General features: G+C 40.1%; 1 protein-coding gene across 15 annotated transcripts in view; it reads right to left on the bottom strand.

The window, feature by feature from the left end:
• PTK2 (protein tyrosine kinase 2) overlaps positions 1-24805 on the bottom strand; it is a 377029-nt gene that overhangs the window by 123604 nt on the left and 228620 nt on the right. For 14 of the 15 annotated variants that reach the window (XM_073330034.1, XM_073330030.1, XM_073330031.1 and 11 more), the window contains 6 exons: positions 24392-24446; positions 12395-12535; positions 11861-11938; positions 10603-10710; positions 6205-6322; positions 191-221 (listed from right to left, as the gene is read on the bottom strand). In XM_073330034.1, coding sequence (XP_073186135.1) covers positions 191-221; positions 6205-6322; positions 10603-10710; positions 11861-11938; positions 12395-12535; positions 24392-24446 — 531 coding nt within the window. The remainder of the gene's footprint in view (positions 1-190; positions 222-6204; positions 6323-10602; positions 10711-11860; positions 11939-12394; positions 12536-24391; positions 24447-24805) is intronic. The other variant, XM_073330033.1, reaches the window with a different exon arrangement.

Genomic DNA, 24805 nt, shown 5'->3' with positions numbered 1-24805 from the left:
ACATCACCTGTCACTTATCTAAATTACGTGGTCTCATATGATTACACATTATTCTTGTATTTGCCTAAAGCAACAATAAAAATGAAATATATATTTTAAAAACCTAGGGTGTCATTTACATGAATCTCAACAAAACTTTTTAGAACTCAAAACTGATGTTTCTTAATGACAAATTACAGGCAAAACTTACTTTGGTATTGATGGTAAAGCTCTTTCACCTTCTGCATAAAGAGAAAAGAACAAGGTTAATATTTTATTTACATGTTATTGATTAAATTCCCTGTACAATATTTATACACATAAAATCCTGTCTCATCACAATAGCCTCTCAGGGAAATCACCTATAGAATCGAAAGATCATTCTATATTCTTATTACAGCAGCATATCACACAATATTATAATCTTGTTAACAGGCTATACAGAACTTCTCATTGAATCTCATCCATATGGTTTTCAGTTTTTCCTCAGATCTTTAGCCTTTTTTTCATTATTCAGAACAGAATTTAACTTAGTCAGATCACTGCAGAAAATGACAGTACTGTAATTCCTTCCTCTATTAATGAACATTTTATAAGATACACCTAATACATAACTATAGATGAAGAAGCTATTCAAAACTAATCTGAACCATCCTAATCAGTACATAAGAGACACTGTATGAAGCATTACACTAGCTAATACAGCATTTTGTAATATGATTTATTATTTGGACTCTATAATAAAGGGACACCACCTGCTCAATAGCGAAAGATAAATTAGATTCTCATTATAAGTCCAATTTTCAAACTCTCCTCCCAACCTCTCCAAAAAGAAAATGTACTTCCTGAAAAGAATTCTGCTTTTTTTTTTTTTAGCTAATAATATCACTAAAATGCTTGGGCCTAGATAAACTCAATTTTTTTTTTTTTTTTGGCTGACTGTGATGAGAAGTGTCTTTTATCGCAGTACCTTTGTGGGAGGTTAGTAGGGAAGTTACAAAGAACAAAAACAATCTGTGATACTGCACCCTAAAGTAGGCAGGGAAGGAGATTATTAATGGTTGTTAAAACAGAACTATAAAAAGGAGCCATTGGAATACTGAGGAATACTTTTCCTGAGGGGGAAAAAGAAGAGGAAAGTGCCACAGGTTCAGGAAACAAGGAGGATGTGGGAACGGGCTATCTGCTGTATATAAGAGACTCTGTAAGTTCAGGACTGTTTGTTTTTCCCTGGCTGAGCAAATGTAAGCTTTGACCAGATGAAAGAAAGCTCCAGTTTTGCCTCCAGGTACCTTAGGATGGGATGGAGAAACACTGCACACAGATATATGTGCTCTAAAATGTCAGGCTGAAATATTTTATGTCTCCTTGGCCTACACACAATTATAGTACCTGTAGCTATGGCTTTGGCTACACATGAAAACAGCTCTGTATTGGTGTATAAACAGGAAATTTTACATTATTTTTAATGTTTATAAACAGAAATATATCTTCTGCAACTGACTCCAGGGATAGATTAGATAGAGTAGAATATGGGAGGGAACACAAAGGGGCAGGAGTTTGGGAGTGGGCATGGTGTGGGGTCAGTGGTCTGAGAGGGCCAGAGATTGGGGCTTGAGAACTGGACGGCATGGAAGCTGGGCTGCCAGTCTTGGAATTGGGGCTGGGGAGGGGGATCTGGGAAAGGCAGTGTCTGGAGGCGCGACAGGACTTTGGCAGAGCACAATAAAAGTGCTGGGTTTTGAAGGTGGCTTGTATGAAGGTGCAAGGGAATGATGGTGAGAGACAGGGAAAGATAGAGATTCTTAGTCATGTTCAACTCAACATTTTATATATCTTCAAACTTGTAAACACTTAAAATTTTCATTGTGGATAAAAACCTGCCTATGCCCATCTTTTTCACTCCACTCTCCTCTACCCTCACATTGCACCCAAACCATAACCTTCTGCCCACTGCCTCTCCTACATTTGCTAAAGTGTATAGGATGGGTACCTTGCTTTGAGAGGCCTCATAAGATCAGTCAGAGTTGGACTCCTCTTTCGACCTCAATTCACCCCCCCTTTTTGTTTTGTTTTTTTAAACAAGGTTTCCATTTCCAAACTCTAAAGAGTAATGGTAATAAAATATAATAGTTTTAAGAACTCTCTTTAGTACCAGAGTAACACTGAACAGAACTTGTGCTCTTATCTCCGGGCTGGTTGGGGATGGAAGCGCAATGGAGACTGTATGCTCAACCTTGGGGAAAAAGAAGGAGCACACTGTACCTCTCTAAAGCAACCTCCTAATTTGTGCACAAATTAGCACTCCCTGTATGCACAGACCTTTGCTGCTGGAGGATCACCAACAAGAGGAGAGACAAAAAGGGGAAAAAGAGGAGGATCTTGAATGATATGCCCCCGAATGTCTACACTATCAAGTATCAGAGGCAACATCACTGTTTACAGTATAAAAAAGATTGAACTGCATTGCAATGCTGTTAAAATTGCATTTCTTTAAACATGAATTGATCACTCCAGGTAAGCCCAGGAAGGCTGGCCTTTACAATATGAGACAAAAGCATTCCTGTCACAATTGTAAGATCATAAGTACTTGTACAGCTCTGAGATCTGAAACATATCACTAAGACCGGTCCATTGCAGAGGCATTCATTTTTCATTTCAAGAGCTGAGAAACAACTGTATTCTACCATCCTCTTCCAATATTCAGTTTAAAAGCCAGGTGTGCACAGCAAAGACATATTAAAAGGTCTTTCAGATATATTTGGATTTACCACAATTTAAACTTCATTTACATCAGAAATGAAATAATTTTCAAAGCAAACAAATGCTCTAATAAAATGCTTGTCAAAAGCATTCCATAAGAACAGCCATACTGGGTCAGACCAATGGTCTGTCTAGCCCAATATCTTGTCTTCCAACAGCGACCAATGCCAGGTGCGTCAGAGGGAATGAACAGAACATGTAATTGTCAAGTGACCTATCACATCACCCATTCCCAGCTTCTGGCCAACAGACTCTAGGCTAGGGACACTTCAGAGCATGGTTTTGTATCCCTGCCCATCCTGACTAATAGACATTGACAAGAATGAGGGGGGATTTGATAACTGCTTTCAACTCCCTGAAAGGGGGTTCCAAAGAGGATGGATCTAGACTGTTCTCAGTGGTAACGGATGACAGAACAAGGAGTAATGGTCTCAAGTTGCAGTGGGGGAAGTTTAGGTTGGATATTAGGAAAAACTTTTTCACTAGAAGGGTGGTGAAGCACTGGAATGGGTTACCTAGGAAGGTGGTAGAATCTCCTTCCTTCGAGGTTTTTAAGGTCAGGCTTGACAAAGCCCCGGCTGGGATGATTTAGTTGGTCCTGCTCTGAGCAGGGGTTTGGACTGGATGACCTCCTAAGATCCCTTCCAACCCTGATATTCTATGATTCTATGACCTATCCTCCATGAACTTGTTTAGTTCTTTTTTTGAACCCTGTGATAGTCTTGGACTTCACAACATCCTCTGGCAAGAAGAGTTCAACAAGTTGACTATCCGTTATGTGAAGAAATATTTCCTTTTGTTTGTTTTAAACCTGCTGCCTATCAATTTCATTTGGTGACTCCTAGTTCTTGTGTTATAAGGAGTTAATAACACTTCCTTATTTATTTCCTCCACACCAGTCATGATTTCATAGACCTCTATCATATCCCCCCCTTAGTTTCCCTTTTCCAAACTGAAAAGTCCCAGTCTTATTAATCTCTCCTCATATAGAAGCTGTTCCATACCCCTAATAATTTTTTCTGCCCTTTTTCTGTACCTTTTCCAATTCCAATATATATTTTTTTGAGATGGGGCAACCACATCTGCAAGCAGTATTCAAGATGTGGGTGTACCATGGATTTATATAGAGGCAATATGATATTTTCTGTCTCATTATCTATCCCTTTCCTAACGACTCCTAACATTCTGTTAGCTTCTTTGACTGCCACTGCACACGGAGTGGATGTTTTCAGAGAACTATCCACAATGACTCCAAGATCTCTTTCTTGAGTGGTAACAGCTAATTTAGACCCATCACTTCATATATATAGTTGCAATTATGTTTTCCAAACAATTAGTGTGATACAATATCTAGTGAGAAGATATTTTGCTATTCTGACAGTAGGATGAAAAAATTCAATTAGTACTTGAAAATGAAACATTTCAAATGACTGAATAATGAACACAATTATTGATTATTAATTAATTATTGATTATTAATGAACACAAAAAGCTCATGCTCAAATAAATTGGTTAGTCTCTAAGGTGCCACAAGTACTCCTTTTCTTTTTACAATTATTTAGACAACTTTCCATCTTATTTAATTTTGATTTTAAGTATTTAAGATTGATTTTGATTTGATTATGATCTCTTCAGAAAGGAGACAAAGAGGAAATAATGTTTGACTATAAAGATTGGTTTTGGTATATAGGCATAACCAGCTACATGCTTCATCTATTCATGTATTTCTCCATAGCATTTCAGAAAGAGTCTTTGAGCAGTTTGTTAATCAATGCAAAATTGCCAAACTGATACAGTAGCTCAAAAATTCAGTCACAAGATTTAGATTTTAGGAAAGGCACTGGACTGCTGTAACCATTTAGTGTACCAGATCATGAAGATGCTAACAACTTAGTTCCAGTCTTCAAGTCTTTATAAAAGTCATTTGATTAATACTCTTCTTCCATCAATTATTAGGTTAGCCTAATTTCACTTGATTTAGCAAAATATTTATGAAATAACAGGACAAATAAAAAGTAGAACTCTAAATTTTCAGGCTTTAAACAAAACTACTAATAGTGCTCTCTCAACAAATACAAATTTACAGCATCTCAATAATTTATGTATAGTGTTAATATCCCAAAGACATGGCTTTCTTCAGTGATCCAGAGTGATAATTTGTAAGGACCCTTGCCATAATGAGCCAAAAGGAAAAAAATGTTCAAACAAGAGAAAAGACCTATTGAGTTTGGAGCCAGAGCTGCTATAAAGATTTTTTTCTGGCATAGCTTATATAATCAAAGCTCATTTCAGGAGAAGGCTCTTGGAATTCTGGATCCGGGTTGGGGAAGAGCTTTCCCTGTAGAAAGTTTTAATTAGTATTTGATGAGGCTGAATATTGCCATGAGATTAAAAAAAAAAACCAAACAAACCTCAAAGAAAAAACATTGAAGAGACCCCAGTTGAAAGGGGACTCAGTCTGCAGGTTCTAGAACCACATCTTAGTAACAAAACACAGGAAAGTGTGTGGTTTCTTAAAATGTAATTTTCATCCTGACAGAATCCAAGCTGATCTGACAGACAAGATAACAAAGCTGTTTGGACAGGAGGAAGGGTTCAAGCGGGCAGATTCACTAATAAGGATGTCAACAAGTGCAAGTGTTTTTAGCATCTCAGTGTATCAGTATATGGTATACCTCACATTTGTAAATCTGCCTGGTATATTTACTCAGATGAAAGTAAATAAATTGAGCAAAAGTCTCCTTTATTTAATCCTTAAGAGACTTTCCCAGGATATTTGATAATAAATTCACACTTTCTTAAAAAAAATCAAGTTTCTGTCAAGGAGAAATGACTAAAATGACTAAAAGCCATACGCTTCCCTTGAATGTAGCTGTGACTGCTTACAGTCCCTCCCCACTCCCATTTTGTATTAAAACAACTGATTCAATTTGGCATCAAAATACTACAGAACACTTGCTCTGCTTTAACTATATTTTGTGAGAAAGGACCACAATACACCAAGGCTAATAAATGAAAATGGAGCAGTTTAAGAATATTTGGGAGGAAGAGAATTTTTAGTTTCATCGTATCATGAGTCAGAAACCCATTCTAACTGGCCCAGATTGATTTTCAAGAAATAGTTCCTCATTAGATGTGCCTGTAATTACAATTTATAATTTACAATTTATAAATTACAATTTATTTTCTATCATTTGCAGCTACCTTTATAACAGTGTAAAGAAATTACTGGTGGAAACCTATCTAAATTATCCATCATTAAGTGACCTTTCACATGAAGATATCTACTAACAGTTTTTTTATCAATAACAATCTCCCATATTTCCTGATAAAAAGAGAGCAGCCGCCCCCCGCGAGTAAGATTTTGTTGTTACCTTGCATCTACAGTTTAATTTTCAAGTAGTATATCACGAATTGGACTATCACAAAGTAAATTCTTTCCTGAATGAAACAACAACTTACCTTTCTGAGGCCTGATAATAAAAGACTGCGTGGCTCCATTCACCAGTCTGCAGTATCCGTCTATCAGGTCAGCCATATTCTCTGCAATGGTTAAGGATGGTGCTGTCACTGTCAGAGGCTAAGAAAAAAAAAAAACAAAAAAAAAAACAAGGCACCAACAAGAGAGGCATTATTTTGGTCGCAAGCATTGAGCAGAACAGCTGTGCCACTGTATCAGAGATTTGTACATACTTGAAAACATTAAACAATGATGTGGGCAAGAGTAAAATTAAATACAAAATTAAATTAAAAGATTATTAGCAGTGATTATTTGCACTCTGGTAGCATCAACAATATACTAAGTGCCATCCGCATCCACAGCAGGACACGGTAATACAACATATATTAAAATATTTTTGCAGAGGAATATCAGTCCCAATTAATACCCCTAAAGAATAAGGTCTGAAGGGGCAGCAAATTAAAACTTTGTTCCTAAATGGAAAACTAACCTGGTCTTATTTTAGTGGTTTCTCAGGCTAGCCTCTAGTGGCCAATTGTCCACACCAAAAAAATCAACACTGAAGTCACAATCTTGACATATTTCAGAGTAGCAGCCGTGTTAGTCTGTATTCGCAAAAAGAAAAGGAGTACTTGTGGCACCTTAGAGGCTTACAAATTTATCTGAGCACAAGCTTTCATGAGCTACAGCTCACTTCATCGGATGCATTCCGATGATGTGAGCTGTAGCTCAAGAAAGCTTATGCTCAAATAAATTTGTTAGTCTCTAAGGTGCCACAAGTATTCCTTTTCTTTTAATCTTCACATAATTTTCTTCTGCTGTGGAAGCTGTTTATTCCTCAGAACTCTTAAAGGTGATGATATCTCCACCATGCTTTCCTTTTTTACGCTCCTACAGCAACACATTCCCTGCCCTAATAGTAAGTCTCCTACAACTTTAAAAAGTCCAAGCTTAAAGACTGTTTTGGCATTAACTGTTCATTCCAACATTTTATTCTTTCTCCTCCATGCGGACACAGACAGCTTGTCCTCTCTCTTTTTCAAATCCTCAGAGGCTGCATTGTCCAGTGGATAGGACACAAGGACAGGAGATGTGATTTCTATTCCCAGCTCTGTCACTAGCTCACAAAATGACCTTGGGGAAGCCACCCCTTGGTGCTTTAGTTTCCCCATCTATAAAATGGTGACAATACTACTTAATCACCATTTGGAGATCTATGAATGAAAAATGTGATGCACACTCCAATTCTTATTAATGCTAGAGCAGCAGGACACTTAGTTTATTTATTTGTGCTTCTTTAAGGCTTACATCTTTTTAATCTACACTCTTTTACAAAAATTAAAATAAACAAAACTGAAAATAGAATCACAGAGAATATGGTGAACTGCAAACACGATGTTAAAATAACTGGCAACAATAATCATAATAACCTGACCACTCTTTCTATTAACTCACCCTCTCCCCCAAAGACCCAAGAAAAAAAAGAAGAGTTTTGCAGAATGCCTGGAAAGTAATGAATGCAGCTGTTATAATTTATTTGTGTTATGTAAGGCTTAGAGACTCCAACAGACACCGGGGGTCCCACTCTGCAATTAACTGTAAAAACACATTGTAGGGCAGTCCCCTGTCTCAAAGAACTTACCATCTAAATAGACAAGACAAAGGGAGGAGGAGAAACAGAAGTACAGAAAGGTCAAGTGACTTTCCCAGGTCATACAAATGGTCAATGGCATAGGCAGGAATAGACCCCACTAGACCACAGTAACCTCCAGCTCTCACAGATAAAGATCGTCTTCCTCATTCATTATTCTTTAAAAAAGGGAAGGAGGAGGATCCTGGGAACTACAGGCCAGTCAGCCTCACCTCAGTCCCTGGAAAAATCATGGAGCAGGTCCTCAAGGAATCAATTCTGAAGCACTTAGAGGAGAGGAAAGTGATCAGGAACAGTCAGCATGGATTCACCAAGGGCAAGTCATGCCTGACTAATCTAATTGCCTTCTACGACGAGTAACTGGCTTTGTGGATGAGGGAAAAGTGGTGGACGTGTTGTTCCTTGACTTTAGCAAAGCTTTTGACATGGTCTCCCACAGTATTCTTGCCAGCAACTTAAAGAAGTATGGGCTGGATGAATGGACGATAAGGTGGATAGAAAGCTGGCTAGATCGTTGGTTCAGCAGGTAGTGATCAATGGCTCCATGTCTAGTTGGCAGCCGGTATCAAGCTGAGTGCCCCAAGGGTCGGTCCTCGGGCCGGTTTTGTTCAATATCTTCATAAATGATCTGGAGGATAGTGTGGATTGCACCCGCAGCAAGTTTGCAGATGACACTAAACTGGGAGGAGAGGTAGATACACTGGAGGACAGGGATAGGATACAGAGGGACCTAGACAAATTGGAGGATTGGGCCAAAAGAAATCTGATGAGGTTCAACAAGTGCAGAAGGCCAATGGCATTTTGGGATGTATAAGTAGGGGCATTGCCAGCAGATCGAGGGACGTGATCATTCCCCTCTATTCGACATTGGTGAGGCCTCATCTGGAGTACTGTGTCCAGTTTTGGGCCCCACACTACAAGAAGGATGTGGAAAAATTGGAAAACGTCCAGCGGAGGGCAACAAAAATGATTAGGGGACTGGAACACATAACTTATGAGGAGAGGATGAGGGAACTGGGATTGTTTAGTCTGCGGAAGAGAAGAATGAGGGGGGATTTGATAGCTGCTTCCAACTACCTGAAAGGGGGTTCCAAAGAGGATGGATCTAGACTGTTCTCAGTGGTAGCTGATGACAGAGCAAGGAGTAATTGTCTCAAGTTGCAGTGGGGGAGGTTTAGGTTGGATATTAGGAAAAACTTTTTCACTAGGAGGGAGGTGAAATGCTGGAATGCGTTACCTAGGGAGGTGGTGGAATCTGCTTCCTTAGAAGTTTTTAAGGTCAGGCTTGACAAAGCCCTGGCTGGGATGATTTAGTTGGAGATTGGTCCTGCTTTGAGCAGGGGGTTGGACTAGATGACCTCATGAGGTCCCTTCCAACCCGATATTCTATGATTCTGACCACATCACATACACCCATCTTTAAATTCTTCCATTAGCCCCCTCTTCTCCATTACACCAAATTCAAGCTTCTCTCTCTTCCATTGCTTTGCCTTACTGTACTCCAGATTATTTATCTGACCTAGTCCCCTTATCACACTGCCTGCCTGTTCACCCCCCTAGTCTCCATCAATTCTGCCAGCCTCTATGCTCTGTTTGTAGGTTTTTTCCACAGTGGTCTCCGTGACTTTTTCCATGTTGCCCCCATGCATGGAATGCCCTCCATGACCAAGTTCACCAAGCTACCTCTTTCCCCCTATTTCAAATCCTTTCTTGAGGCAAAAAAAGGTCCACCAAAACCTTTTGTCTTATTTCACATATTTACTTACTTTACATATTTTTAATACAAAAAATCCCTAATAATATTTCCCCCATGCTGTGCACACATCTTTCTTGTGTAACCACAGAATTTTGTTACTGTGTCCACTGTCTCCCCTCCTTCAATACAACTGCACAGGGCCATGTCATTTAGATTGTAAGAGCTTTGGTGCAGGAAACCTGTCCTATTTATTTGTGGTAGCAAATTTTTGGCTGCTGTGAAATTATTATTCATAATAATCCTATCCACTTTATTCTCAACTTTTCATAAAATCTAGTACTGATTTCAGACAGCTCTTGCTAATCTCTAATATTTGTGCTGAATAAGTGCATCATAATGTGCCTATAGAACTAATATAAAACCAAGCCAAGTACTGAAATCCAAGAATTCCAGAAGGGAAAAGCCAGCGGAACAAACCCCAGGCCCTTTATTTTTCTAAGTTAAAAATATACATACATTTAAAATTCAAAGTAACAAACCTATAACGTTCAATCCAGTATTATTACAAATTCTTGTAATGTATTTGGTACTCTGAACAACCAATTGTTAGGACTATTTTTCCTCCCTATAGGACATGAACTACTCTTCTCTGAGCTTTGGTTAATGTTGACATGGTGTAAAATGCTCTTTGCTCTAATTTAAATTTTCCAATCTATAATATTAACAGGTAAATAAAAATGTCAGAGACTCAGCTTGGTGATAATTTAAGGGAAAAAAAGACCTCAAATAGGCAGCCACTTAAATATTTTCAGTAAACAAATTTATTCTGTTTTATTATAATTAGATTGCAAAAGAGAGACTTAAAAAGCATTACTACACACAGAATAATTTCCTCAAGCTCCATTATTGGTATTAGTATATATATATACACACACACACACCTGTGTAACTGTTGGAAACCATTTCAATGTAATTTTCTTATAGGATAGAGAAACAAATTATACATAAATTTTATCAATAACTTTAAGGTTACCACAGCAGTCAATATCTTACCTCAGGTGCTCCTGCTATTTTGAGCTGTAACATTCCTTTTCTATCCTTGTCTTCACTGTTTGAATACTGAATAGTCTGCACTTGATTGAAATCGGCCAGGTGGGTAGGCTGCAGAAAAGCATAAATAAAAAATGAGATATGCGTAAGAATTGCATAATACCTTGACTCTCCTCTACATTCCCAGTATCTCACAGATGTATAGCATTGAACCGCTACATTACATTGAGCAAGCTTGAATTCATATCTACCAGATATCAATTCCGGTCTCATTGTGTCATAACCCTCAACACTCCCTCCTCCAATTTCTATGGATTTTACACCCTCATCATGGTAATCATGTTTGTAAGTGAGGAGGGGTGCACTGAAGCCAGTCAATACCACTCCTTATTTGCCTGAAGGGGTCACTGTTAAATAAGGATAGTTATCTTTTCGCGAGTCAGTGCAAAACACACCACAATCAGTAGGTCAATCAGACTGTGTCCACATTCATAGCATACTCAAAGGAAAACATTCTTTGGAGTGCTCTAAGTGGAATGTTCTCAACTGAACACACCACTGATTTCCAAACATTTCTGTAATCTCTGAATTAAATATAGTGAAAGTTAATACACAGCGTAACACAAAGCACAACAGTAAAAGCTGCCAGATGTGTGGTGGTTATTCCTGTGTGTTTTCTCGAGGCAGGAGGGGATGGGTGTCTGGGTGCTATAACTTAGTCAAATGAATTTACTTCAGACAAAAGTAAAATGATGCACTACAAAATAAATGAACTAAATATCAAAACAAAAACAGATATGCTACACTTTCTGGTATCGAGATACTACAGAAATTGTTGCACTACAACAGCTTTTAAATGACAGATAAAAGTGCTGAAGGATTTATTTAGCCAAGTAAATATTCTGCTTAAAAAAAGCGTTACAGATGTGAAATACCTAAATTATTATTTTTGTTTTTCAGATGTCACCACCAATATTTTAGATTCCTTAAATGTGTGCCTCAATGGGTACCAAAAGCCAGCAAATCCAGAGTTAAGGTCAGTCGTGGCTCTATTTCACACCATTGTGCTTTCTCCCCACCGCACAGCATGAGTTAATGCTCAAGTAACAGCTTTTACTTTGAATTTTCTGCCTTTTCTTAGTTTGGCTCAAAGATTAGACTTTTCATTCATCTTTGTCTAAAGTCCCATTCACAACAAGCTGTGCCTCACTCCATAGCCTTTAAGACAATCATTGAGACAGGAAAACAGAAGCAGACTTACATTAGAGCCCTTGTCTGTAAGGTAACTGATTCCTTCTTCTGGGCCAATTGCCAGCTCCACTGAAATAATCCAGCTTGACTTTTTATGTAGAAGGAGGTGGAGACAGTGACATTTAAAGGGAAAAAGAACAAAATTGTGGACAAAGGCTCTCAGCATCATTCATTACACTCTTCAGTGAACAATCTTTACAAACTTTTAAACTCTTCAAAACAAATCAAACAGATTAATATATAACTTTATTCCTTTCAATGGCTTTCAGAAGTTAAGCACCGATGTATATTAAATACAATAAATTTTTACACCTACTGACATCTAACTACCACACTTATTCCAAACTCTCATGCGTCTGAGATACTCATTTAGAGAGATATGTATGTAATCAATATCTTTTGTGGTTAATGAAAACTTAAAAAGAGAATCCTTTTAATCAAAACGTGTACTATGCACAGGCAATTAACTGCAGATCTAAACAATGACAATTATACCCATTATTCCACAATGGGATCTGAAGACTACTGTGCTCCCTATACTTACACCCAGAGCACATTTGAAGCATTCTTTGTCAAATCTGTATACTGGAGACAGGATCTCAAAGAATTTCAGAATACTTTCTTCTCTATTGAGGATGGCAAACTGTCGAAACGTTTGTTGAATCAGTTTTCTTAGTGTTTTGGCCTGTGTAATGAAATATTTAAAGATCACTTAGTGTCTGTGCATCTAAAGCTGTGCCAGTGATGGTGAATATTAAACACATCTATTATTCAATATCAGTTACTCAATTTACCACTGAAACATAAAAGATGTGATTCTTAATCAGAAAAGGATGTAGCCAAACATTAATAATGCACTGTTCTATCTTCCAATTTTACTGCACACAACAAAATCCCTCCATATTTACTGATAGATGCTTTCTGTGTAAAATCAAGCTAACAATTTTAATTAAAAACATAAGAATGGTATTACTGGGTCAACATCAATTGTCCATCTAGCCCAGTATTCTGTTTTCCAACAGTGGCAAGTGCCAGATGCTTCAGAGGGAATGAACAGAACAGAGCAATTACCGAGTGATTCATCCTGTCATCCAGTCCCAGTTTCTGGCAGTCAGAGGTTTAGGGACACCCAGAGCATGGGGTTGCATCCCTGACCATTTTAGTTAATAGCCACTGATGGACCTCCCCTCCATGAACTTATCTAATTCTCGTTTGAATGCAGTTATACTTTTGGCCTTCACAACATCCTGTGGCAATGAGTTCCACAGGTTGACTCTGCATTGTGTCAAGAAGTACTTTCCTGTGTTTGCTTTAAACCTGGGTTGACCTCTGATTCTTGTGTTATGAAATGGGGTAAACAACAGTTCCTTATTCACTTTCTCCACACCATTCATGGTTTTATAGATCTCTTATCATATCCCCCCTCAGTCATCTCTTTTCTAAACAAAACAGGACAAGACAACATGATTATTATCCTCTGCATGAACTAATTTTTCTAAGTTCCTTGTTTACCTGTACTTTCTGAACCTCTTACCAGTGTAAAAAATATCAGCAACCTATGCTTTCAATAAATTATGAAAAATTCTACTAAAACACTTCATCTTCTAATTTGTACTTGCTCATTTATTTGTTCATATACTCTAGGCTAGGCACCTAACTGATCACTGGTGCACACAATTTGCAGATAGCCCTTCTGCAGTTCACACATATCAGAAACACACGGTCAGTTTTGAAAATTTGTCCCAAAACCTTTTGCAACCTCCTACTGATAAGTAAATATATATTTTTCAGAATAAAGTCCTCTCCACAGATCCTCTTTTATTCAGACACAATGTTAAAGTTGTTATTTTCAGCAATCTGTTGATTGCGTTCTCGTTTCTTATAAAGGAACACTGTCTGTGAGTCAAACAAACATCACAGCACCCACCTCTATTTGTGCTCTATTTCTATTTCTTGTGAGAAGAGTTTTCAGTTCAACCGTATAATTAGAGTAGATATATCCTGAACTAATGCTCTTTCTTGTACTCTCTCCATTAAGCCACAGGATGAAGATACCACAACCACTCTTCTTGAAGGATTTAACTGATGAACCGAAAGCGTACACATGAATCTGTTTGCTTTGTAACCGATACTGTTGCATAGTCTATACGATCAAGTACTAAAAAAGCCTTGAATACAATTATTATTTTTACGGCAAAGTTTGACTAATTTGTACATAGAGAATTCTGTCCCCTTCTTATAAGTGCTGATCAAGCATGTGAGTAATCCCATTGAAATCAACGGGACTACGTGCATGAGTAAAATTAAACGTGTCCTCGTGTGGTGATTCATTGGTTCAAGGTTTAATAACCTTCAACTTTGGGGTTATTAAAGTCTGAGAAGATGTACAATTTAGTGAAAATAAATGAATTTTATACCATTTTTACTAAAAGTTTCCCCTGCTAAAAATGAACAAAGCACAAGTAGCTAAGGTCATCCTTCTGCCCAAACAGATAACGTCACTTCCAGTAAACACAGGAACCTGATTATGTATCCTTGAGACTTGAAATGTGTGTTTTGGTGAGTAAATGTTCAGGACTTGTGTAGGCGTCACTTTTTTATCATTAACTATAGATATGTACTTTCATAAAAAAGTACTCATAGGATGAACTAAATATATATACCTATAATCATATATAAAGATACACACATCTGCACAAAATATTAAATACAGTACCAATACCTGGCTGCACAGAGAGGAAATCCCTGGACTTTTTGCCTCCGTGTGTTATGATAAAGAGCAACAAACTCAGAAGCAACATCCCCAATATGCTCAACCAATCCCATAATCAGTAACCCCTTGGCAGTGGATCAAATGAAGGGACCTTATGCCATGATCTGGCCAACTGGCCAGGGGAACAATTCCGAAACCAAGGACCCCCTAAAGAAAATGCTCTGCCCTCAGAATTTATCTGGACACCGTTAGTACTAGTTTCTCCCCACCTGCTGGGAGGATACATATGGAAAGATGGTTTCTCAGACAGGCAGGAAACAGACCTCACAGACCTTTATAGAGTAATACCAAGACAATTAATTGTTTTTAGAATCTTTTAAAACAAAAGTCAATGTAGCACAAGTAGCATGGAATTTACTACTTTAGGACAGTACTTGCTACTTTAGGATATTAAGAAAAAAGAGCAGGCTTTTCAAAAGTTCAGTGTTGGCCTAATTCTTCTATCTTTGAAGTCAATAGGCGATATACCCACCCATAAGATATTTAATTTATGGATACTGTAAGCCCTAACCATCAGAGCAAGAAACATATATTGTGTGTGGGTGCTTTAGAGCCAGCTTGATTATTGTCTCTCTCAATTGTTGGCACCAATGTCAAAATGTCAACAATATCTATATTTTGCCTCTATATTTTTTTCCACACAGATAGTAGATTTTAATCTAAAATAACCATATGTTATTAGATACAACAACTACTTAATGTTAAAAAGTAGTTTCCTTTAATGCCAGCTAATTTTTAGGAACTGGCAACAGGAATTGTGCAAGCAATACTACCAAATCCATTTTTCTGTTATGTCAAAGTTAAGATGAACAGGAATTACCAATGGCTCCCTCTTGGGATACCCCATTGTATTAACTACTACATCTGCCTTAAAAGCACTTCACTCTTCTACTTGACCAAGGAATAGGGCAAGACATTGCACACAAAAACAGAACTTCCTCTTTTGCTCTACTCCCTAGAAAATCTGGCTAACACTTTATGACGGGGTATGGACCCTACACAGGCTCTGAAGGGGTTAATGTGGGCCTGTGAGGCTAATTAACATAACTGGCAGCACCTGTGAGAGCAACAGGCTTCATTGATGATGGAGCCCAGCTGCGGAGGGCCTGGGTGGAGATTATAAAGTCAGGAAGTTTGTAGCTGAAAGAGGTTTAAATAGTGAGAATTAAATGAAATATAAAAAAAAAGTGAGGTAGTTGTACAAAGGGCTATAAAAAGGGCAAAAAGAGAAACCTGGAGGACAGAATGCAGGACAGTAAATAAAGATACCAAGACAGCAGATATATACAAGCAAATTAGGAAAATTAATGGAATAAAGAGTTAGAGACATATAATAAATACCAAACCTTGAAGAGTAATAAGCTCCAACAAAGAAAAAGCAGAAATTCTGGCCAATATGTTTCAAAAAGGTCAGTAATGATGAGGATTAGAGGATATAAATTAGGGAAAGGAAAAATATTCATTAAGGATAATTATGAGATGATGAAGAGTGGGAAGGAGGATGTGGATAGTATTTTAAATTAAAACATTAGCATGAGGGAATTCCAAAAAGCAATAAAAAGGAACAAAAGCATCGCACCAGGGAAGGACCAAATAGGTGTTTAAGCATTTCAAAGCTTAAACACCTAAGTGAACGAAGCTTGAGGATGATACATCATAATATCATAACAAAATTATATAACAACATATGCCAAAAAAGTGAAATACCTAAGGACTGGAAATATTCAATTATTGTCCCACTGAGAAAGCCAAGTAAGTTGCACTCAAGACCCGTGGCATCCAGACCAACTGCCCTCCCAAGATGTTTAGGTAAAACCATAGAAAGAATGGTAATGGAGAGATAACGAACACACCTAGAAAGAAATGGGTTCATAGATGGAACGCAAAATGGGTTCAGAAGAGGTAGGAGTGCTATTAACCATATTGTAAGGATAGACACAGAAGCACAAAAAAGCATGAGAACTAAAGAATTCACGATAGTAACCTTCCTGGACATAGACAAAACCTATGATGCATTATGGTAAGAGGGACAACTTTATAAAATGGTCTTCATGGGTAGTATAAGAAAAATGGACAGACGGGTAAGGGACTTCTTAAGCAAAAGAACTACACAAGTCCGAATAGGAAAAGCTTTTTCCAACATACATTCAACTGTGAATGGAAAACCACAGGGAAGTGTAATTAGCTCAACCCTCTTGAAAAATGACCTCTGTAAAGAGATGAGTTCAGGAACAGGGATCACATCATTTGCTTAAGACTGTGCCATATGGACCAAAAGCAGAACCCTTGAAAGCACCACCAAAAGAATCAATGATGCACTTAAGAGAAGTGCAGACTAGGTAATAAGTGGAGCTTCAAATTCTCCTTAGACAAAACTAAGGGAATGATCTTCACAGGGAAAGTCCAAAAAGATGTAAAGTTATACCTATATGACCAACAGATAAATATAGTGAAAAATTATAAATTCTTGGGCGTGATATTTGATAACAAGCTCACTTGGAGGGATCATATTGAAAATATTAAAGGTAAGTGCAAAGTTAGAATTAACTTTCTTAAAAGTATCTCTGGAATGTTCTGGGGAACAGATAAGAAAACAGTGGTAATGCATCCGGAATGCTAATTAGACCAATTATTGAATACGGAGTCAGGCCCTTAGATCAGCACCGAACAGAAATCTGAGAAAACCATACTATATCCAAACACAGGCAATGCGTACTGCGTGTGGCGCCTTTATTACTGTGCCTCTGTGTGTACTACAGATAGGCATTTCACCAGCTGCTTTCACTCCTAGAATGAAGCTCCTGGATTTAATGTTTTGGGTCAAATCACTAGGTAATAGTGAAGATGACAACATGCAGCTAATATATAATGATTGCTGAGAATTAAGTGGAGGCTGGATAGGGCCAAAAAAAAAAAAAAAATCATCACAATTCTCCATGTAAGTAGGGTACAGAAGTGGATAAAGGATCTCAGTGAAAAGAAAGGATTGAAAAGACCAAAATCTATAGCTATGGAAAAACCATTGAAAAACCATCCCTCCTGAGACAGACATGGAATTATGTAAATAAATAAAAAAAGAAGAAGACTGAAAAATATACAAGATATAGCAAATCAATATATTAGTGATAAGTGGGGACACTATTGCCAAAAATATACAGACGGCTCCAAACAGGAAGGAACAAGAAGAGTAGGAACAGTTTCCTGTGTGCCCTCCCTCAGATTCAAGAAAGCTATAAGGCTAACTAACTTTGTATCCATCTTTACAGCTGAGCTAACAGAGATTATGCTAGCACTCAACTGGACTTTAGATGTGTGGCCAGCTGCCATGGCAATCCTGTCTTAGAATCATAGAATATCAGGGTTGGAAGGGACGTCAGGAGGTCATCTAGTGCAATCCCCTGCTCAAAGCAGGACCAATCCCCAACTAAATCATCCCAGCCAGGGCTTTGTCAAACCTGATCTTAAAAACTTCAAAGGAAGTAGATTCCACCGCCTCCCTAGCTAACGCATTCCAGTGCTTCACCACCCTCCTAGTGAAAATTTTTTTCCTAATATCCAGCCTAAACCTCCCCCACTGCAACTTGAGACCATTACTCCTCCTTCTGTCATCTGCTACCACTGAGAACAGTCTAGAGCCATCCTCTTTGGAACCCCCTTTCAGGTAGTTGAAAGCAGCTAACAAATCTCCCCTCATTCTTCTTTTCCGCAGACTAAACAATCCCAGTTCCCTCAACCTCTCTTCATAAGTCATGTATTCCAGTCCCCTAATAATTTTTGCTGCCCTCCACTGGACGCTTTCCAAATTTTTTCACATCCTTCTTCTAGTGTGGAGCCCAAAACTGGACACAGTACTCCAGATGACGCCTCACCAATGTCGAATAGAGGGGAACGATCACGTCCCTCGATCTGCTGGCAATGCCCCTACTTATACATCCCAAAATGCCATTGGCCTTCTTGGCAACAAGGGCACACTATTGACTCATATCCAGCTTCTCGTCCACTGTAACCCCTAGGTCCTTTTCTGCAGAACCGTCTGACTCCTTAACAGGGCTGCAGGCAATTTACAGTGGTAAGTCTGAAAGCAGAAATGATATTCTATATTGAAAAGTTATGTTAACAACCAAACTGGCACAACTGGTTATAACCATAGTAAAATCTCAGCATACATGGGGATAGAAGGCAACAAACTGGCAGAAAATACTATTAATCATGAACGCGATGACCTAGGAATCCCTTTAAGCAAAATGGAATTTGAACACCTAATAAAAAATGAGCTAAGGGAGGAACAGGAAGAACTATGGGCAAACGAAACAAAAAGGGAAAAAATTCCGAGAAGTATGTCCAACAGCTGAGAACGCTGATACAATGCAAGGCTCTGAGAGGAAGAGTGAAGTGCCTTTAGTTAGAATTCTAACAGGGCAGCGTGGATTAAACAGTAATTTATTTATAATTAACAGCATAAAGATGGATTATCCATAACCTATAAATCCAGAAAATGCAAGATTATATCCTTTGTGATTGTAAAGACTGTACCAGTGAATGGAGGCGTTTATACAGAAAACTCAGGGGTCTTAAGGTAACAACATTTTCCTTGCAAAATCTATCAAGTATACAAGGAAAATGGGGCCCAATAAAAAAAAGTTATTCTACAGTTCTTTAAGAAAACCAGGAAAGGTGGAAGAATCATGAAAAAGATATAAAGTACAGTGCATGGCAGTCAGGAAACAAGTCTGTTATGCCAAAAAAACAAAGAAGAAAGGGGCTGCAGGAAGGGAGTCTACAGTGATTCTCTGGGAACAGAGAGGTGGTGAGGAGGAAACTGGGTGGCAGGGGTGCAGAGCAGGAGGCGTCAGAATAACCCCTAGGATCCTAGCCCTGAAAGAAAAGTCAACCCAGACAAGTTGTGGGAAGAGAGACCACCGCAGCAACAGAGCAACCATTGGTGGGGGCAGCATACAGGGAAGACAGCCTCTATGCCATACCTGGACACAAAGAGGCGATCCCGGGGTGGGTGAACCCCTTTATATACTCCTTAGATAAATAAGCCTTTACAGAACATTTAGAATGATTCAAGATATTTAGAAAAGGGAGGATTATTCTGAGGGCAGTGAGTGACACCAGGGCATCAAGATATTAATACACAAATAAAGAGAACAATTAGTTTGGGGCACTTTGCTTCTAGCCCATTCCAACGACTACTGAGTTCTATTTCTTTCACTGACTTTGGTTAGCAAATGAATCAAGCTCTAAGAGAGCTTGAAAGGCTCAAGCAGTGTCAAGAACTATAGTTTCTGTTGGGAAGAAGTGGAGTCACATAGGAAGTGTGAATGCAGGAAGAATGGTAAGAGCAAACTGGAACAAGCAGCATCAGCTCAGCATCCTGTCAAGATAAGTCAATGAATTGTATTTTCAGTAATATTTTATGTTTAATGGGTTACTCGTTAAAGAGGCTTTGCCGATTTTTTATTTTGTAAACTGTTCTTTGTCTGGCTCAGTCTGATAGCACTCTTTACCAATCACCATGCAGGTCATTATAACAGAGAACGGATAACCTGTTGTCTAAAGAAGAGGACTGAGGGTCAGACCTAGGTATTATCCCCAGTGTTGTCATAGACTCCATGTATGACTTTGGGCCTCAGCTTCCTCACCTCTAAAATGGGGATAATTTCCTCCCTCACAGGATAAGGGGAGAAAGGGATGTTAGGCTTAACTCAACATCTATTAAAAGGTAGAAGGAGGATACTATGGAAATTTTAAAAAGTATTAAATTAAAAAAACCCTAGGTTAAATGGTCCTATGTGTCTTAAATTACCTCATTATCAGAGGATATTTTCTTGCTACTCAGTGCAAACTGCATTCAGCAATACCAACTTGCCTCCTCTTTATACTGGAAAGCATTATTTGGCTCTTGTAGGTCCATCAATACATCGCTGATACATATTGTTCAATTTCAGGTCAGCAATATAGAATCACAGTGCTGGAAGGGGCCTTAAGAGGTCATCTAGTCTAGTGCCCTGCACTCATGACAGTACTAAGTACTATCTAGACCAGGGGTGGGCAAACTTTTTGGCCCAAGGGACACATCGGAGTTGCGAAACTGTAAGGAGGGCCGGGTAGGGAACGCTGTGCCTCCCCAAACAGCCTGGCCCCTGCCCCCTATCCGCCCCTCCCACTTCCTGCACCCTGAGAGCCCCCCTCAAAACCTTACCCATCCAACCCCTCCTGCTCCTTGTTCCCTGACCATCCCCTCCCCCTAACTGCCCCCTGGGACCCCACCCCCATCCAACCCCCCAGCTCCCTGTCCCCAGACTGCCCTGACCACTAGCCACACCCCCACCCCGACAGGCCCCCCGGGACTCCCACACCTATCCAACCCCCCCTGTTCCCCATCCCCTGTCTGTACCCCCAAGAACCTCTGTCCCATCCAACTACCCCCCACCCAGAACCTCCGCCCCATCCAACAGCCCCTGCTCCCTGACTGCCCCCCGGGACCTCCTGCCCCTTATCCAACCCCACCCCGCTCCCCACCCCCTTACCGTGCCACTCAGAGTGGCAGGACTGGCTCATTGGGAGGTAGGCAGGCGCAAGCCGCACGGTGGCATAGCTGTGGCGGAAGGGCCAGGGGCTAGCCTCCCTGGCCAGGAGCTCAAGGGCAGGGCAGGATGGTCCCAGCCTTAGTTTGCCCACCTCTGATCTAGACCATCAGTGATAGGTGTTTGTCTAACCTGCTCTTAAAAATCTCCAATGATTGAGATTCCACAACCTTCATAGGAAATATATACCAGTACTTAACCACCCTGAGTACTTAACCATCCTAATGTGCAACCTAAACTGCCCTTGCTGCAATTTAAGCCCTTTGCTTCTTGTCTTATCCTTAGAGATTAAGGAGAACAATTTTTCTCCCTCCTCCTTGTAACAATCTTTTCTGTAAAGGTAAGTGTTCTCTTTAGATGCTTGCTATTCAAGACTAAATAGATCTTATTAGAGAGGATAAATATAAAATATTTCATTATTTTATTCATATATTATAATGATACACAGGAGAAGTGACACAGATATAGGTCCTTTAGTATTTTCATTATGATTCCTGATTCTGAGTTGTTCACAACAAACTGTCACAATTTGCATTCAGGTAGAATTTGGGATACACATCTTCTATAATTTTAAATAAGTTCAATTCATTTTTGAAGTTCTTCTCCCTGTTCTACCGTATTTTTTTAGACTTAAACTAAAATGAGAATTAAGCCCTTTAAGCATTCTCTTCTTTTTCATAATGGGTAAGAGTTATTAACTGAAAATAGTATATTGTACACATGAAAATACAACTTTCAACACCATACGAGTTGCCCTCCATTGCCATACTACAATTTAGTCTCTAAATGTATGCATATAAACTACTGAATATGAACAGTATACATAGTCATCGCATTCATTTCAAGACTCCTATAAAACAGTGTTGAGGATTGTAGATTACTTAGTGACAATTGTCTTATCCTCCCTCCAATACCAGCATTAGAGCAAATCATGCAGCATTCCACTGACTTCATTGAGAGTGAGGCTTGAGTAAAGACTGAGGGCTCAGTCCAGCTTCACTGAAGTCAATGGGAATCTTTTCTTTGATTGCAATGGGAGTTGGACAGGGCCTTCAGCAAGGAGTACAGAATTTGGTTTATCAGGAGTGCATGCTTTTGGTGACTTCTTAATCATGTCTCTTCCTCTTTTCCTCTCTCCAAATTTCCCCTTCTGCTTCAGACATTACATTCTAAGCAACATCACAACAGAGAGATTACTTTGGGAGCAGTCTCTAGCACTACTACATTGGGTAAGGAAGACAGAAGTGTAACCCTATTAGCTAAATATTAAATCTCCAAGGTCATGTGAATCACCTCTGCGATGAGCTCAAACTTCATCAGTTCACATATCTGCTATTTAACTACATTGCATTACATAGGGTGACCATTTTTAAAGGGACAGTCCAGGATTTAAGCCCTCCTGCAGGTGTCCTGACTTTTTCTTAAAAACAGACAAATTGTCCCATATTTTCTGTCTCCCCCCGCATCAGTACTGGCGGGTCCTGCTGCTGACTGGAACCCAGCTCACCAGCTGCCCGCCCACCAGCGGTAAGTGGAGTCCAACGATTGGGGTGGGTGTGCAAGGCTGGTGGCGGGGCGAAGATGCAGTGCATGGGGCCAGCCGCTTCCTCTGCTGGTCCGCCAGTGCAGCCCCCGCTGCGTGCCGGCTTTCAGCCAGCAGGGCCCTGCCCCACTTCTGGCCAGCACTGGCTGTGCGCTGCAGCAGCCAATGAATGCAGGCAGGTGCCAGGTGGCGGATGGTTACATGTTGCTTCTGCTGCCACCCATTGGCCCTTTAGGTTCTCCCCTTCTCGCTGTCCTCTCCCTGCTTTGCCCCCCCGACCCACTGGTCCTCCATATTCTTCCTCCTCCCCCCCCCCCCCCGCCCCCAGCAGAGTGCGTCCCACTCCCAGCGCTGTGCGGAGAACCAGCCCCTGGTCAGAGCTCTCAGTTCACCAACAGCCTGGCCGGCAGCCTCTTTCCTTCCCCCATTGCCTCTGACTGGGCTGGTGCCCCGGGAAAGCCCAAGACCCTCCATCCTGTAGCGCTTGCCAGGAGGAGCTGAGCCCTACATTTGCCAAAGCCCTGCACAGCACTGGCATGGAGAATCCTCTCCTCCCATCAGCTAAGTGGCGGCAGGGGGAGAGGGAGGGGCTGTTCCATCCCCTAGGCACCCTCTCATGTGAAGTCACCCCTCTGGCTGGGTTCGCTGAAGTCCCTGCAATCAGGTTCCCTGGGCTTTGGTGCACAATGCATCCTTAGGGCTTAACTCCTTCCTGCCCATGCTGTAGCCAGAAACGGCTGGGTTATGTCCGTGGCCAGCAACGGCCTGGAGGAGTTAGCTGCCTATCGGCACTGTGTGGCCAGGAAAGGACAAGTCGGAGGCAGGGAGAGAGAGAAGAGATGACTGTGCAAAGACACGAGCCAGGTCATCTCTTCCCCACCTCTTCCTCCCCTGTGGCTGGAAGCAGCTCCCATCCCTTCCCTCCCGCACAGTGCCAAAATGATGTTGCTGGCCACATTCTGGCATGAACCCTGGCAGAAATCGGGGGGGTGAAAGGGGATGTGACCCTGTGTGCCCCCCCACGAGTTGCCTCAGGGAGATGTGGTGCCAGGGGAGGCGGATCCATCCTGGGGAGACAGCCAAGCATGGAGGGTGGAGAGCCCTGGGAAGGGAGGGACATGTCGGTCAGTATGTATGGGAGTGTCTGTGGGGGGGCGGGGGGGGGAAGGGAGGTAGGGGTGTGTTTGTCACCCTCCCCCTGTGAACCCTAAAGCCTTAAAAATAAGAGGGTAAATAAAAAGAATCCAACTAGCAGTATTTCTTTTTTAACAGGGGCTCGGCCAATTTGATGTTAATTTGATGTTTGTACTGCATTGTTCTGATGGATTGCCGTTGAACTCACTTGAATACGAGTAAGTTTACTAGGTGTCCCATATTCAGCGTAGGGAAATATGGTCGCCCTAGCATTACATGCTACCAATGTGCGAGAACACCAGTGATTAATACTTTTCTCATTGAGAGAAAAATGTTTCCATAGCAGCCCAGTTACTACTATAAAAGCAAAATCATCACCCAATTTTCAGGTCTCTGAAGCAGACTAATGGAATCCAAAGCCATTTTCATTTTCTCCAATATTTGAAAAATATGCTGTTCATGGATTTGAGGCTCATGATCAAGGGGAAGTATAATTACCTTTACAGAATCCAGCAAACTCTTCGGAAAAAATCTTTTTAAACCAACGTCTTTCCTGAAATAAACAAACACACATATACTGTTGATAAGAAATCTTATGAGATACCATGGTGATGGGGGTCTTTAGAAATGCATGCAAATATACTAGAGAGACAAGGTGGTTGAGGTAATTAATATCTTTTATTGGACCAATTTCTGCTGGTGAGAAAGACAAGCATTCAAGCTTTTACACAACTCTTCTTCAATTCACATCATCATATGGTTACAACAATACTGCATGCAAATATAATCCTCAGTAAAGTTCAATATTAGAATGCAAATTCAGTGTCATTAAAACATTAACATTAGCCACTCCATAGCAATTGCTGTACTGTAAAATATTCTATTTTTAAATATAGAAAGATACCATCTTTA

This window comes from Lepidochelys kempii, chromosome 2 (genome assembly GCF_965140265.1).
Source record: "Lepidochelys kempii isolate rLepKem1 chromosome 2, rLepKem1.hap2, whole genome shotgun sequence".
Taxonomy (NCBI): Eukaryota; Metazoa; Chordata; order Testudines; family Cheloniidae; genus Lepidochelys; species Lepidochelys kempii.
Note: the sequence above shows the minus strand (reverse complement) of the source record. Positions and strands in the feature narration are given on the sequence as shown.